At 43.8% G+C, this 14448-nt stretch overlaps 1 protein-coding gene across 5 annotated transcripts in view; it reads right to left on the bottom strand.

Annotated features, from left to right (window-relative positions):
- Positions 1-14448, bottom strand: part of LOC102313818 (glutamate receptor ionotropic, NMDA 2B) — a 141005-nt gene that overhangs the window by 47711 nt on the left and 78846 nt on the right. For all 5 annotated transcript variants that reach the window (XM_005940750.3, XM_042220232.1, XM_005940751.3 and 2 more), the window contains one exon: positions 7585-7777. In XM_005940750.3, the coding sequence (XP_005940812.1) occupies positions 7585-7777 (193 nt within the window). The remainder of the gene's footprint in view (positions 1-7584; positions 7778-14448) is intronic.

Below are 14448 nucleotides of genomic sequence, written 5' to 3'. Positions count from 1 at the left end.
TGTGTGTGTGTGTGTGTGTGTGTGTGTGTGTGTGTGTGTGTGTGTGTGTGTGTGTGTGTGTCTATGAGTGTGCACGTGAGCATCCTACACACTGACAGCAAGGAAACACAAGCATATGTGTGTTGCCATAGCAGCCACAACCACGGTTACTATGGTAACGGTAATCTCGCAGAGGGTGGGAAAGAGACACAGAGAGAGTGAGAGGAGTGGGATTCAAAGAAGAAGAAGGAGGGGATGGGTCATAGTACAGGCAGATTTCAACACACGTCTCTCTTCCCCTCACCATCCTGCAACTTCTGTGTTTACAGGAAAGCAATCTGTGTTCACTCTTCATTCAAGCGCATTCTCTGAACCTCCTGTAAATATAATAAAACTGGACCTACACGTATCTCCAGACACAGTGATAACAGCTTAGTAAGCAGCAGTCTCTGGGAGTGACAAATGAAACCAAAGCAGAACAGCAGCTCCTTCAAAGACCACTTGAGACTTAAGAAAGAGAGTCAATCCCCATAGGGTCCCTTGTTAAAAGTTCAAAAAAAGTATGTTTCTTGCTTGGTCCATTTATAACAACTGTACCAGACAATTTTTTTCCTATTACTCAGCCTTTTCAGGTTTTGAAGGCTCAAAATTAGGGGCGTGGCTGCTTTGACTGTATACCTACAAAGGTGACTAGCCACAAGTGGTGTAGTAGATATCACCTCAGCACATTCTGGTCACTGAACTGAGCTTTGGGTCATGTTTTTGGTGCCCTCTGGAGCCTTTTAATGCAACTATGACATTTAAAATGGCTTTCTTTTCAGGTGTTTGTATGGTGTAGCTTTGCCAAATAAATGTGTAGCATTTTAAATGTATGTAACTTAGCACTAAATTAACAGTTGTCTGCGTCTGTGTGTTGTACCTATATATTAATCAGGTATAACATTATGAACACCTTGCTAATGTTGTGTTGGAATTGGAATGAAATCTGGAGAATTTGGGGGTCAACTCAACATCTCAAACTCATTGTTGTGCTGCCAAACCATTCCTGAACTATTTTTGTTTCGTGGCAGGGTTCATTATCCTGCTGACAGAGGTTACAGCCATCAGGGAATACAATTTCCATGAAGGGCTGGAATACATGGCTGGAACGTGTATTACCGCGGGACCGTCATTCTACTGGATTTCACCCATAACCCGGCGCTTAGCATAAGATTGCGGAAGGTCACCTTTCGCGTTCCTCAGGAACGCTGCGGGACGTGACAAATCGTCAGGATGTTAGGCCTCGGGAGTGAGAACCGGCTGTGACTACTAAGGTATTTGCCCTCTCCTCCAAAAATGGTCACTTCTGTCTCTAAAGAACCAAGATGAAAAAGCCCAAAATGGCTCAAATGTAGGCTTGAAAAACAGATCTCTAAAAGACAGTGAATAACTCACGGTGGCTATCTCCATCTTTTATTTACAGTCCGTGCAGTTTACTATGCAGCAAACCTCACAGAGGCATATAAAGACTAGAGCTGCAAGAATGCGGTGACTGTTATTCCAAAGCTGAGTGACAGGATGATTGCATGCCTTCCTGTAATGTGAACACAAACCGATCCCTGCTTTTCCATAAGTTACTGTAGGTGTCATGAGATGGTATAAAGTTATGTGGATGGTAGGAATCTGAATACGCAGGTGTGACTAGCATAATGAGACAGAATCGCATCCACCTTCCCCGCTAAAATGCATGTTTTGATATCCTGTTGAACCTGTCAGTTTCCTGCATGAGCCGGAGGAGAGTATCTCAGCTGTGCTGTACACGAGGTGAATTAAGATTCAAACAGCAGCAGCTGTCGTCACCTGGCGAACAAAAGCTAGTAACACTGACCGGAGTCCGACATGTACTACTCCAATCAAATCTACAGAAAACGATTTCTACATTCAGGAAACGCCTCATATTTTTTGCAGCATGAACCACAATGCAGCGAATCCATTTGCATGCATAGGTTTATCTAAAGACAAACCAGAACAACGCTGTGCCACAACAACACGGCACGCAGCAGCACACTTCCCATGTTAACTCCATGGCCTGACAAAGATAGGTTTGAGCGCATGTTCTGGTGTGAATAATGGAGGAGTTGTGTAAAATATTGATAAGTCAGTTTTAATAAATTAACCCTGACATGAATTAATTATGAATTACACTCCTTAGCAATTACTGTGGTACAGTGTAATCACTGGCTCTGAAGAGGAGGGATCTATACTGAGAGTGATAACAAGCCATGTAGGGCTCCGTGCAGCTGAGGTAGAAAAACATACTGAGGCTTTGTTGCGTGCACACTTGGGGTATAATGTGTGAATGCGAGGGGAGGTGTGACTATATACATTCAGCGGCATCCATATACAACGAGTGAATGTGTAAACAAAGCTGCGCTAATAGGAGGGAAGAAGCGTGGACATCAATATGTGGCTTTGACACATGATCGACAGCACTTAATTAAAACTAATTACAGTGAAATTTCTTTAAAGTGCTAGCCCTCGAACAGACTGCATTGTCTACATTTCAGAGATAATGGATACCTGAGGCAATATTCTCCTCTTGATTTTCTAATTTCAGAGCATTTTGGAATAAAACTTCAAAAACCTTAAAAGACAAACCTATGTACTGTACTGCTGTACAAATTGAAAATTATAATAGCCTGCAGCAAAAAGGAGGTAGGTGAAGATGGGATGCAGCAGAGGGGAGGGAAAAAGAGCGAGAAGGATGTAATAAAAAATACTGGGGAAAGGAAAAGATTATGTGAGATAAAATAAGAAACACAGAAAAGCAGAGGACTGGATAAACCTGGCAGACAAAAAGAGGTTTAGTGACAGGACAGATGAAAAGATTTAGGAGGAGCAAGGCAATATAGATGGAGAGACGGGAGATGGAAGAAAGAGGAGAGAGGATTCCTGACCTACTTCCAATCAAGCCCCATCAAAAACAGGTACCTATCTGCCACCTCCCACTGCCTGCCCCATAAACACACACATCCAGCTGGGCTCCACAGACTCACACGCACATGCACACAAAGACACGCGCAAACACCGAGTCGGACACGGACACACCGGTCCCATTGAGTTGGCATTTCTCAGCGCAACAGGGTCAAAATGCAACTGCAGATTGTTCTGTATCCAGAGCATGCGTGCAAGCACACACCAACACACTGACACACACACGTGTATGTGCTTAAATATATATATATATATATATATATATACCCCATATTGAAAGCCTTACTAAGGCCACAGAAGTTCAAAAATGCCCACGGAGCTTAAAAGCACTTGACACCTTTCCAAGACCAACCTCATCTGGAACCTGTCCACGCCTGGCAAGGTCAGGGCCAGTGTTGTCAAACTCATGATTCTCACACTGTTGTGTATTGCTCGCTGCTGGCCTCTACTGCCACCTCTCCCTCGCTCTGTCCCTCCCTCTCCTCTGTGCTTTGCACTCTTCTTCTTCCCCTTCCTGCTATCTTCATTTGTCAGGCTCATGCTGTAGAATTAGCTGGAATGTCACAGCGCTGGCTACAATGGACTTAATTTACTTAGTGGAGTGACGCGTCCTTCTCTTGTGGTATTCTATGAGGCACTGAGGGCCGAACAAGAAAATGCTAATGTATGGCTTATAAATTCGAGTAGATGACCGTGACCTTAGAGTCAGTCTTTCTCGTTCACCAGCAGATTGAAATGTAAACTAGATTCAATTTACATATTCCCATGCATCTCTTACTGACCTAGCTCGTGTATAATCCACAAGCTGGACCAACTTGTGTTGGAGCTACAATACAAATTTTTCACTCGTACTTTGGGACATATGTATTTCCATATAATCATCGGCTTTTAAGAAGGTTTAAAAATGGATAACTGCCACCGTCCTTCCTTGATTTCTTCACCATCTGCTTCAGATTCTTAATCACGCACTTCAAAGACATCCTAAAAAAATGTTGTGGAATATATCTAAAGCAAGAAGAAGGTACAGGTACTTCCCGCTACTCGCTACGACGCTTTAAACCTGAGATCCCCAACTGGAGAACTTCTACCCTGTAGGCTATCTGCAGCGGCCGTGGTTTATAATGTACCAGAAACGAAGAAATGCAAAGGATCGCGTGGAGAAAAGAAGCTGAGGATTCATCTATGTTGTCATATAATACTGTAGATCAGGGGTGAGCAATCTCAGTCCACGAGGGCCGGTGTCCCTGCAGGTTTTAGATGTGTCCTCGAACCAACACAGCTGATTTAAATGGCTAAATTAGCTCCTCAACATGTCCTGAAGTTCTCCAGAGGCCTGGTAACGAACTAATCATGTGATTCAGATGTGTTGACCCAAGGTGAGATCTAAAACCTGCAGGGACACCGGCCCTCGTGGACTGAGATTGCCCGCCCCTGCTGTAGATACATGTTTGCTGTTAGCATGTTTGCTTACTGTTAGCTTCACTTCTGCAGCTGGTCCGACACATTCTTGTGTCCCTAAAAACACTTCTGTTGTGTTTTGTGAGATTGTTTTTGGTTTTTGTAAGCGTTTGCTGTGTATTTTTCTATTTCCGTTGTGGTTTGTGTGTTTTGCTGCACTTTTCTATTTGCTGCTGTTTTCTTAAGTACGTTTGACCTCTCAGGGCCACCGTAGATCACAGTAAAAATATGGGTTTACAAGTAAAATCTGTAGCATGTGTGTGTAAACATTAATACACCCAATTTTATAGCACTAATAGTTAGTTTATTTACCTAAATGTTTCAGATTGGCACATGTGGATTGTGACTTAGCAGTGGGGCAAGCTCGGGATTGGTCCATTTTCCATGGATGTTTTTCCAGCTTAATATGTTGAGATGACAGCTTCATTTTCAGGTTTAGCTGCTAAATGCCATTTTCGACAGCTTAGAATTAATTGTGCCTCTGCTTGGTTTATTAATGATTTACTTTAAAGGTCTGCTTGAAATTTTTACAAATGGAGTTTGTATTCACTGGAGAGAACACAGAATGTAAGGCTTCCCAGGCGCAGGAAAGAGCTTTTTGATTGAGCTGCCGTCCATCCATCTTTCATTTGTTGACTCACTTAGTAGTGAACGAATCGAGCGGGTGGGCATCGGTCCATGCAGCCAAGCAGCCACGCAAGCCGGGCAACTAGGCGTTCGTTCACTTTCTAATATATAGACTCTAGGCCAAATGCTAATCTCTTGATTGAACACTTGAAGACAAAGGTTATCACCAAACAAATTTAGTTAAAGCAGAAAAGGGGCAAAGGATCTTAGCAGTGTTTGCAACTGATCTAATCAACAACACAGCTAAGTTGATTATAAAACTGCAGGTCTGCAGCGCAGGCACCAACTAGGGAGGAGCAGAACGGTAGAGATGAGAGGAAAAATCACTAGAGAAGAGAGGAGAGGAGACAAGAGGAGAGGCGAGGAGGTGTGAGAAGATAAAACGGTAGAGCAGCCCTCCACAGAACAGAATAAAAGTAGAACAAAGCAGAGCAGATGTAGGGAAAAAAAAGCAGAGCAGGGCAGAACAAAAACAGAAGACTACGGGGTGCAAGAGGACAGCCGAGCAGAGCAGAGAGAACGCGTCAGAGAGACCACAGCAGAGTTGAGAAGAACAAAGCAGTGCGCAGCAGACCACAGCGAGGCAAACACATGAACAGAAGAGAGAGGAGGGGGTTGTATTCTGGGGCAAGAGCAGCTGCCATAAACACCACTGTTATCTCAAAGCAGTAAGCAGTGGTGAAACAAATGCAAAAGGTTCAGAAAGGAGAGAACAACAGGCAGGGGCTGAAATGACATCCAAAGAGTTGACTGGACAACAAAGTTTTGTTGCCTTTGAGCAGGATGCAGTTAAGCTTGACCATGAGCAAAAAAATTACACACATCCCAAAAGAAGAGCCCGAGTTTCCACAGTACGTTTCCACGTTTCTCTGGCGTCTTATGAGCGTGAGAAGAGTATTTTGGGATGTATGCGTGCTTGCATTCAGCAGAAAAATTGCAGGAGAAGGCAGAAAAAGACTATTTGTGCATCTATACATCTGTCTGAATCAGCCAAAAGGGGTCAGTGCATTTCGTTTTCTGTGCAAGTGTCTGTGATCTGCCACCGGTGTCCTGAAGCGATACTGACAGTCTCTTTAGCAAGCATACACACATATGCTGCCCTGTACGACACCTGTGCACACATGCACACGTGGCTTTCCTTGACAGTTGGTCTCTCTTTAGGGCAATAAAAACACACATACCCACGCACATCTATCTCCAGCAGACGCGCAGAGTCGCGGAGGGGTGAAACCGCCACTGAATATAATGCTGCGCTGAGCTCTGGAGCGCAGCACGACAGGGGATAGTGTTCGCCGACTGAAACGCCATTGGGACCAATTAGGCGGCGCGCAGAGCAAAGCGCAGCCCAACGCTAGGCTTCACATCCAGTTCAAAAGGCCTGCTGCTGGGACGGACAGCTGAAGGGGTGGGGTCGGTTTTCCTGAAGATGGCAGCATGTGAAGGGGTGTTTGTGCATAGGGTATTATTACGTGGGGGGAGGATGATCACAGCGTGCAGGGGATGGAGATGCTAACACGCGCGTGCTGCAACATCTGCTGCACCAATGATGACGGTGCCATGGTGATCGTGGGGATGTTAGACCACCAGAACGTTGCAATTTTAAAGCAACATCCACAAATGACTCCCACATCAACTCAGACACATTAGCGTGAATAAACAGCTTTAAACAAACACGACCAGTGCTTTGTGGCATTCCTTCTATATTGTACAGAAGTGCATGGTTTGCACCACAGAGCTGGTTTTCGTGAGATATGTGCCGACTTGCTGCAGGGCAGAAAGCAAAGGAAAAGGATCGTGGTTCCTAGAGAACACCGAGACTACTGCAGAATGACATATTCAAGCAGCGCGCAAGTGGCAACATCCAGCAGAGAGCTGAACGTTTTATGGGAAAGCAGGCTTACTGATAAAGAACGCAAACCACACCACCAGAAGCTCTGTGATTAATAAAAGTAAGATCCAAGATGTCACTTAATGCTACTTAATCTTTTTGTTTTCCCTGCTTAAAAGTTTTTTTGCTGTTTCAGAACTGAATGAAGATGTGCCAGATCATAGTTCAATCTCAGACTTCTGTTAACTAACAGGTATTTGTCCAGGTAACAGTAAAGGGGCATGAAATTCTGTTTCTGGCTGGACTCTGAGTATAAGTGGCTAATGTGAATTTGTGATTAATGCAAATTTCTGTATATGCAGACAGCAACAGACTTGTGATTTTCACTGATTTAATTCACTGTGTTAATCACCGCAACAGACTGCATGCCATTGCCAACTCGACTCCATTCATTGTAAACTGATAGCAGACGGACTCTAATTATTTCCAGCGTCACTGGAAGTTGTGTCACAAATGTAGAAAAATGAAAATAAAACTATAATTTCGTTATCCTTGCATAATGACAACAAAGACCCTCGAATCGTACATCTAAATGTCACAGTGTTGCTTTGCGTGCAATACTATAAGTGCCGACGAAACCAGATAAACTAACTGAGACTGGGTCCATTAAGTGTGATCATGCTGCTCTGACATGCTACGCCCTCTCCACCTTCACTCACCTGAGCACTTCGTTGGGGTTGCCTGAGATGGGGGTCTTTCTGTCAGGAGCTCCATGGCACTGAGACTTCAAGAGGGTGTGAGGCCCGCGGTCCATCATCATGGTAGAAGTCGCCATAGTGATGATCGCCACACCATCGCGAACCCGCGCCTCTAAGCCGTAGTCCCATTCATCATAGGAGACAGAGAGCAGGCCTGGAAGCAAGAAGAGGAGAGAGATCGTTTAGAGGAAATGCAGAAAGAAGGTAGATGAGGGGTTTTTTGTTTTAAAGGGAGGTGAGAAGGGAAGGAGTGATTCTACGGAGGAAAGTGAAGACACAGCGAGACGGACAGATGGAGGAAACTAAACCGGGGAGACAGGGGGATCAGTGTGCTAGGATATATAGAGTGTACATGCTTTGAACACACTCCAAGAGACAGAGCATACACTACGTAGTGACTCAGGGAGCAGATGAATAGCACTCCCATTCTGACTGACTAAGAGTCTATCATCTTGCTGTGTTTGTCCATCTGTCTGTCTAAAGTACGTTCTGTACGGTCTGTTTGTCGGCCTTTGCACTCTCGGCACGCCTGCTTATCTGTCCTTCTGTCTGCCCGACTCCTGTTCGCATTTGACAATCTGTCAAATGTTTAGGAACATTTATTTGCAGGTCTCTCTGTCTGTGTGCCTCCATGCCCATCTCTCCCGATGCCCTTCCAAGTGCCCATCAGCCCATTCAGCTGTTTGCCAGGATACCTGTCGTTCCTCCACCACGTCCTTCTCTGTAGGTATTCGAAGCATTCTCGAGGCTGAGGACAGCCTGGTGGCAGGCAGCGAATCGCAAACACAAAATTTCCTGTAGGTATCCTAAAAACCCGACAATAACTTGCATGAATGTGAAAATATTTTCTTAATGTTACATTTTTTGTTTAAAAAAAAGGCATTAACTTACTGTTAGGCTCTTTTGGATGTATTAAACACAGATGCTATGAAAATGAGTTTCACTGATATTAAACTGGTGTTATTGGCAATAAAATCCATTACAATATTCAATTTTAATTACGATAAACCCATGACTAATAGTCATCATTAATTGATTACTCATGGTGCATGTTTCCCAGCAATAAATCTTTATCTCTTTTTAATGACCAGTCATTAAGTTCCCGTGTTCAGCGGTTCAGGACTTCATCATGCTGGATTTAACAAGGGGATTGTCCTTAAGCACGGTACACAAGGATTCATTTTGGAGCATCATTTGGTAACAATTTCATGCCTTCTTGGCTTAGGTTACAGTTCAAAGTTGGAGCAGGTGTAAGTTTAATATTAATTGGGTGGTGTAAAGTTAAAATGTTCACCACCCAATTATTACTAAAAGGATCCAATCAGCAAACATGCAAACATGGAAATCTCTTTTTTTTTTTCTTTTAAGAAAAAAGCAAGCGTTTCTGTGTTCGGCGGTCATGTTAGAGAAGGTGTGACAGCAGTGGCTGAATCAGTGGTAGGCATTGCCGAACAAACAATTTAACGCTCAAACCTTTCAAGTCAAAAGTCTTAACTACCTCCGCGTTTAAAATTGGCTACAAAAATGCCTTTATGACTTCTGAAAACAGCCAACAGCTGATTGTTTAGGAGCCATTAGAGGCCCCCTGGGTTCAAGCTCTCAGGGTTTGTAAGCTTGTAATTTATCTGACTCTCTTCTATTTAATCTGTCCATCTTTCTGTCCATCAGCAGGTCTGCATCTATCTGACAATGTATGACCACATGTCAGCCAGCCCGCTACCATGTCAGCGTGCAGAAATAGACAGGCAGCCTGGCAACCTGCCTTCCTCACGGGGCCTCTGCACTGACAGCTCAGGCCCTTCAGGACCACATCTCATGTCACACATTGTCGACACTTTCTCACCACTCACTCCGTTCCCCGTTCCTTTTTACATGCTTGACTTTTTATTGCTTTAAGGGCGCGACTTTCTTCCCAGGAAGACATAGGCGAGACGTGTGTGTCGGGAGCACGCGGGCGGACGGTTTGATGTCTTATTGTCGCAGCTCTCTTTTGGGCGTGTAACAAGGTATTACAATGTGGCAGGACATCTCCCTCTCACACATACAACCTAAATCACACTGCAGACACAACGCATCCACAATAAGCAAACTGATCGGAAAGCATAACAGCAGATATTTCTGGAAACAGTTTATTAATGCCAGTGATGTCAGACTGGGTGGTTACGTTAACACAGTGTGTGTGGCAGTAGTGTGCAACTTTGATCAAGGGAAAAAAGAGACAGAAAGGCTGTTAGTAGGAGAGAGAGAGCTGAGAGGGAAGAGGAGGGGAAAGAGTGACAGAATGAGCAGAAGAGAGAGAAAGTCAGGCAGCAGCAGAGACACAAAGATACAGACTCAAGAAACACAGGAAGATGAAGGGAGCTGAGACTTGGGAGCAAGTCAGAGGAGGCTGAAATAGTAACACAGAAGAAAAAAACAGAAAAGTGAGGGAACAGCAGCAAAATATAGAGAAGCAAGAAGGAAGAAGGAGTGGGTGAAGAGATGGTTTCCCAAAGCGCTACTTAAGGAAGGGATCAGCGGAATTACCCGTGAGATTTGGAGGCTCTTCATCACACACGGTGCAAATTATTAAGTGTGCCTTGTAAGTAAATTAGGCCCACAGCTAGCATGCACCTCCTGGTGAACCCTGAACCGCCAGAGTCCACAGAGGACACAACCAGCGAAACCAACAGTCACATGCGGTGTCGCGGTGTCATTTCACTCTGTGCTGATTCAGAAGTTGGTGCGCTTGACTGCCACTTGCTGCAGGCTTAATTTGGCTTTTCTGATCTCGATGCTTACACAAGGCATGCTGGTTTTTCCAGAACTATCCCAACTGATGCCACAAACAAACATGCAAGCATGTCCTACATACACACACTAGCTGCATTATTAGGTACACCTTGCTAGTCCCAGGTTGGATCATCTTTTGTGTTCAGAGCTGCTTAATTCCTCATAGATTCAGAAACCAGACTGAAACTCAGAAACCAGACTGATATGGTCAGCAACAATAATTAGGCAGGTTGTGACATTGAAGTAATGCTTAATTGGAACTAAGACGTCCCCAACACCATTTCCACCAACACCACGAGCCTGAACCACTGATACAACGTGGGTGGATCCATGTTTTCATACCTAAACGGTATGAAAGCTGACTCTCACATGGAATACCTTAAGAAAGATCAAGACTCATCAGACCAGACGGTGTTTTTCCAAACTCCTATTGTGCAATTTTGGTGAGTCTGTGAAAACAATAACCTCAGTTTCCTGCTCTTAGCTGCTGTTGAAGCCCATCTGCTTCAAGATTTAATGTGTTTTGTGTTTATATGAATACCTCGGCTGTAATGAGGGGTTATTTTCATTTTCACCTTCAGAAAACCTGTTTACTCGATCACTTTTTAGGCCATTCTCTGTAAACCCTAGAGATGGTTGTGTGGGAAAGTCCCAGTGGATCAGCAATTTCTGACAACAACAACTACGCCACGTTCGGTCACTGAAATGACCTTTTTATCCCCATTCAGATATTCAGAACTTCAGCGGATCTTCTTACACGTGTCTACATGCCTGGAAGTATTGACCAGAGAGCAGTAGGCCCGGGTTAGAGTCTGACCTGCAGTCCTTTGCTGCATGTCTTCCCTTCTCTCCCCTCTTCCCTGCTTCACTCCAGAAAAAAATAACGTTTTTAAATTGGCGTCTTTCTGGACAACTCATAAGTTGTCATATGTAGACTCGTGTTTGTTATATGCCAATATGTCATCAAGCTGATAAATATTTGTCAGGGCAATATAGAGTTAACAGTTGCTAACTTTCTTAGGCTGCTAGGATTTTGATGCTATTCTTCTACGTTTTTGCACTTCAAGACAAAACCACAAAGCAGAGGCATTTGGAAAGCTTTAGCATTTTAGTGATTAGAAAGGTGAGGCTGTTCTCAGTACAGGTTTTACAGACTGTCACTGCTGAAGCTGTTTAAAGGAAACTCATCAGCCAACCATCACTTTCATATTTCTGGCAGGAGCAGCACGAACAAGCACAGATCCTACAGGAGAAGAGCTGTGAATCAAAGCTTGGCCATCTGGATACTCATGGTTTCTTTGCATGCTGTCTTAAAACACTGTATTAATGACATTTTAAGTAAAGGTATGATCTAAATAATCATGTTTTTGACACAAGCGACGTCATAAAAAGTCGTCTTACTTTGAGAATTCTGTGCGGTTATTTTGGCACATTCTGTATCCTGTTCATCACACACGAAACAGGAGGACGACATTTAGCCTGAAATGTGTCATTTTGTCCCATGTGAGTCATGTCATGATAATTGAGTGTTAACTGAAAGAGTTTTGTGTGTGTCCATCGACGCAGCTCTACTTTGCAATCATCCAGGCGGTACATGAGCGAGACGCGATTATCTCAGCGGCAACATAAATCAAGAGGGACGTTGTTGTGTGATTTACATAACTGATACGGTGATATATCAGACTTTATAGAGTGGAACCCTAATTTGTAACAGACAGAGTGACACAAACGCACACGCACGGACACAAACGCGCACAGAATTCGGTTCACCCTGTCCAACGAGTAAACACCGGTCGTCCTTCACCATATGAAGTACACGGCAGTGCGCAAACACACAACCCATTTGATTACATTCGCTCATTATTTTCTCATGCAAATTAAACCCTGAACCAATCGTAACTTTCACAGACAAATGCACATAGACATCACACACTGAAACAAAAACAAAAGCACACACACATACAGACCGGCCTGCAAACACACTCCTAGCTCCCACTCAAGAGTAAATCATCTGTGGGTGCCAATAGGGGAACAGAGGTAAAAGGTTTGAGTTACGGTGCCTGAACGGGACAACGGTCTCAGGTTCCGCCTGGAAAACCATTTCCCAGAAACTGCTGAGAACAGGCGGCAGTGTAATTTCGCCCCTCCGTTGTAAATCAACCAGCCAAACACCAACAAATTACAGTGCTCATACGTCTAGCTTAGATATACTACCTCCTCTACAGTTTTCTCTCCCACAGAGAGCCAAAAGTTGAGGAAAGTTCCATTAGTTAGCACGGTGGGGACATCACTAACAGTTAAAGGTTTGATTCCCACTGAGAGATGGCCTTTCTAAAAAGTGTCTGTCCACCCCCAAGCGCTGAGTGTCGTTTTCGATGAGTCAGCCTGACAGGTTTGCCTGACAAATTGCGTGAGCAGGTTGAGTGTTTTAATGTGCCCCAACTTAGACATCACTTTGGTTTCACATTTGACCTGAAAAGGTTACCTCCGGTGGTGCTGTGGAGAAAAGAGGCTTCCTCATTTCTTGTTAGAAAAGGTCAGTTTGTCTTACAAAACAATCCAACAGTGAACTGGAAAGAAAATTTAAGGAATAGCTTTTCAGTGGTTCTGCCGTCCGTCTTTGTCCGTCTTTGGTTTTGTTTCTACTCGGATCATTATGATTTTCAAATACAGAGAGTCGGTTTTAGGACCGATCTAAAAGAAGTTTACTATATCATTATCACTGTTTTGGAAATGAAACAAAACACTTTTCTGTAATGTGGTGCAGTATATACTGTCATGGTCCTGGGTCGGTGACCCAGCGCTTTTAGTTTGTTATCATTTTCTAGATGATGATTGTTTAAGTTCTGTGTAACTCCGTGTCAGTCTGTTACCCTGTCTTCCACGGTGTCCTGTTCCTCGTCTGCGTCTCTCTGCTTCTCATCCCGTTGTCGTATGCTCCCAGGTCTTTTATTTTTAGTCCTCCCAGTTTAGGTGTCTTTAGTTATTTGTTATGCCCCACTGTTTGTTTGCCACTACACCTCTGTAGATAAAACCACCGGTATCTCATCCACTGCCTGCATCTTGGGTCCTTCTTCCAACTCCACACGGCTCGCCTCGGCAGCCGTGACATATACCACAGCTCGGCTGCAGCTTCTTTTTCTTATGAAAAATGAAGCAAATGAAGAAATTAAAACTTGTGTTCTTTCTAAGTGCCAGCAGGGGGCGAGTCCTCAGGCTGTCAACTTGTAAGGACGTCAATGGGCGGGGAAACTCTTTGCCTCATTTGAGTGGCCATCTTTAACTTTCATATATAGTCTGCACAATATACATTGCCAGTCCCGATTCAAGTCTCAACATTAGCACAGTGTGCCAAAAGACATGAGACAAGGAAAAAAATGTGATTGAAGTATCTTTCTGGAAAGGTTTATGAGACTATTTCTAAGGCACGTCCACAAAGGATTTATCTATAAAAGAAGATTTTGAAACAAGATTGAACTTTCAAAGAGGTGCTTGACCTTCCAGAATTCCTCTAATACAGTGACAACTTCTGGAAAGTCTCAAACAACCCAACAAAAACATCCAAAGAAAGTCACGTCTAAACTCAACAAAGGTCAGTTTATTACTCTGCTAACCTGAAGGCTCTGGGCTAAAATGGCAACAAGAAGTGGTAAAGTGAAAATCAGTGCTATCCCAACAGTACATTAAGGCTTTTATTAATTTTGCATCAACAAAACCTTTTGGAAGAATACTCTATGGATTTGTTCGAGGCCAAGAGTCTCATCACAGTTTGCATAAACCAAACAAAGACAAACAAATCATTCTACCAACGGTCAAAGCTGAGGGAAGCTGTATAAAGTGGAGATGCTATGTTGCTACAGGCCGACTTGTGATTATTGCAGAAAACATGAATTCTGCTCCCTTAAAGAAAGTCTCTGACAGTGACAGTGGGGACAATGGCAGGTCATCAGTCTGTCACTCTGGGGTATGCAGTGGTGCAGTGATCCTGAACACAAGAATTACCCCCCCTGTGAACGGCTTAAAAGCAATAAACTAAACTTATGGTGAAGTCAA

This window comes from Haplochromis burtoni, unplaced genomic scaffold (genome assembly GCF_018398535.1).
Source record: "Haplochromis burtoni strain Fernald_Lab_line unplaced genomic scaffold, NCSU_Asbu1 Contig_45, whole genome shotgun sequence".
Classification (NCBI taxonomy): Eukaryota; Metazoa; Chordata; class Actinopteri; order Cichliformes; family Cichlidae; genus Haplochromis; species Haplochromis burtoni.
The sequence above is the reverse complement of the archived record's forward strand: the minus strand, read 5'-3'. Positions and strand labels throughout refer to the sequence as shown.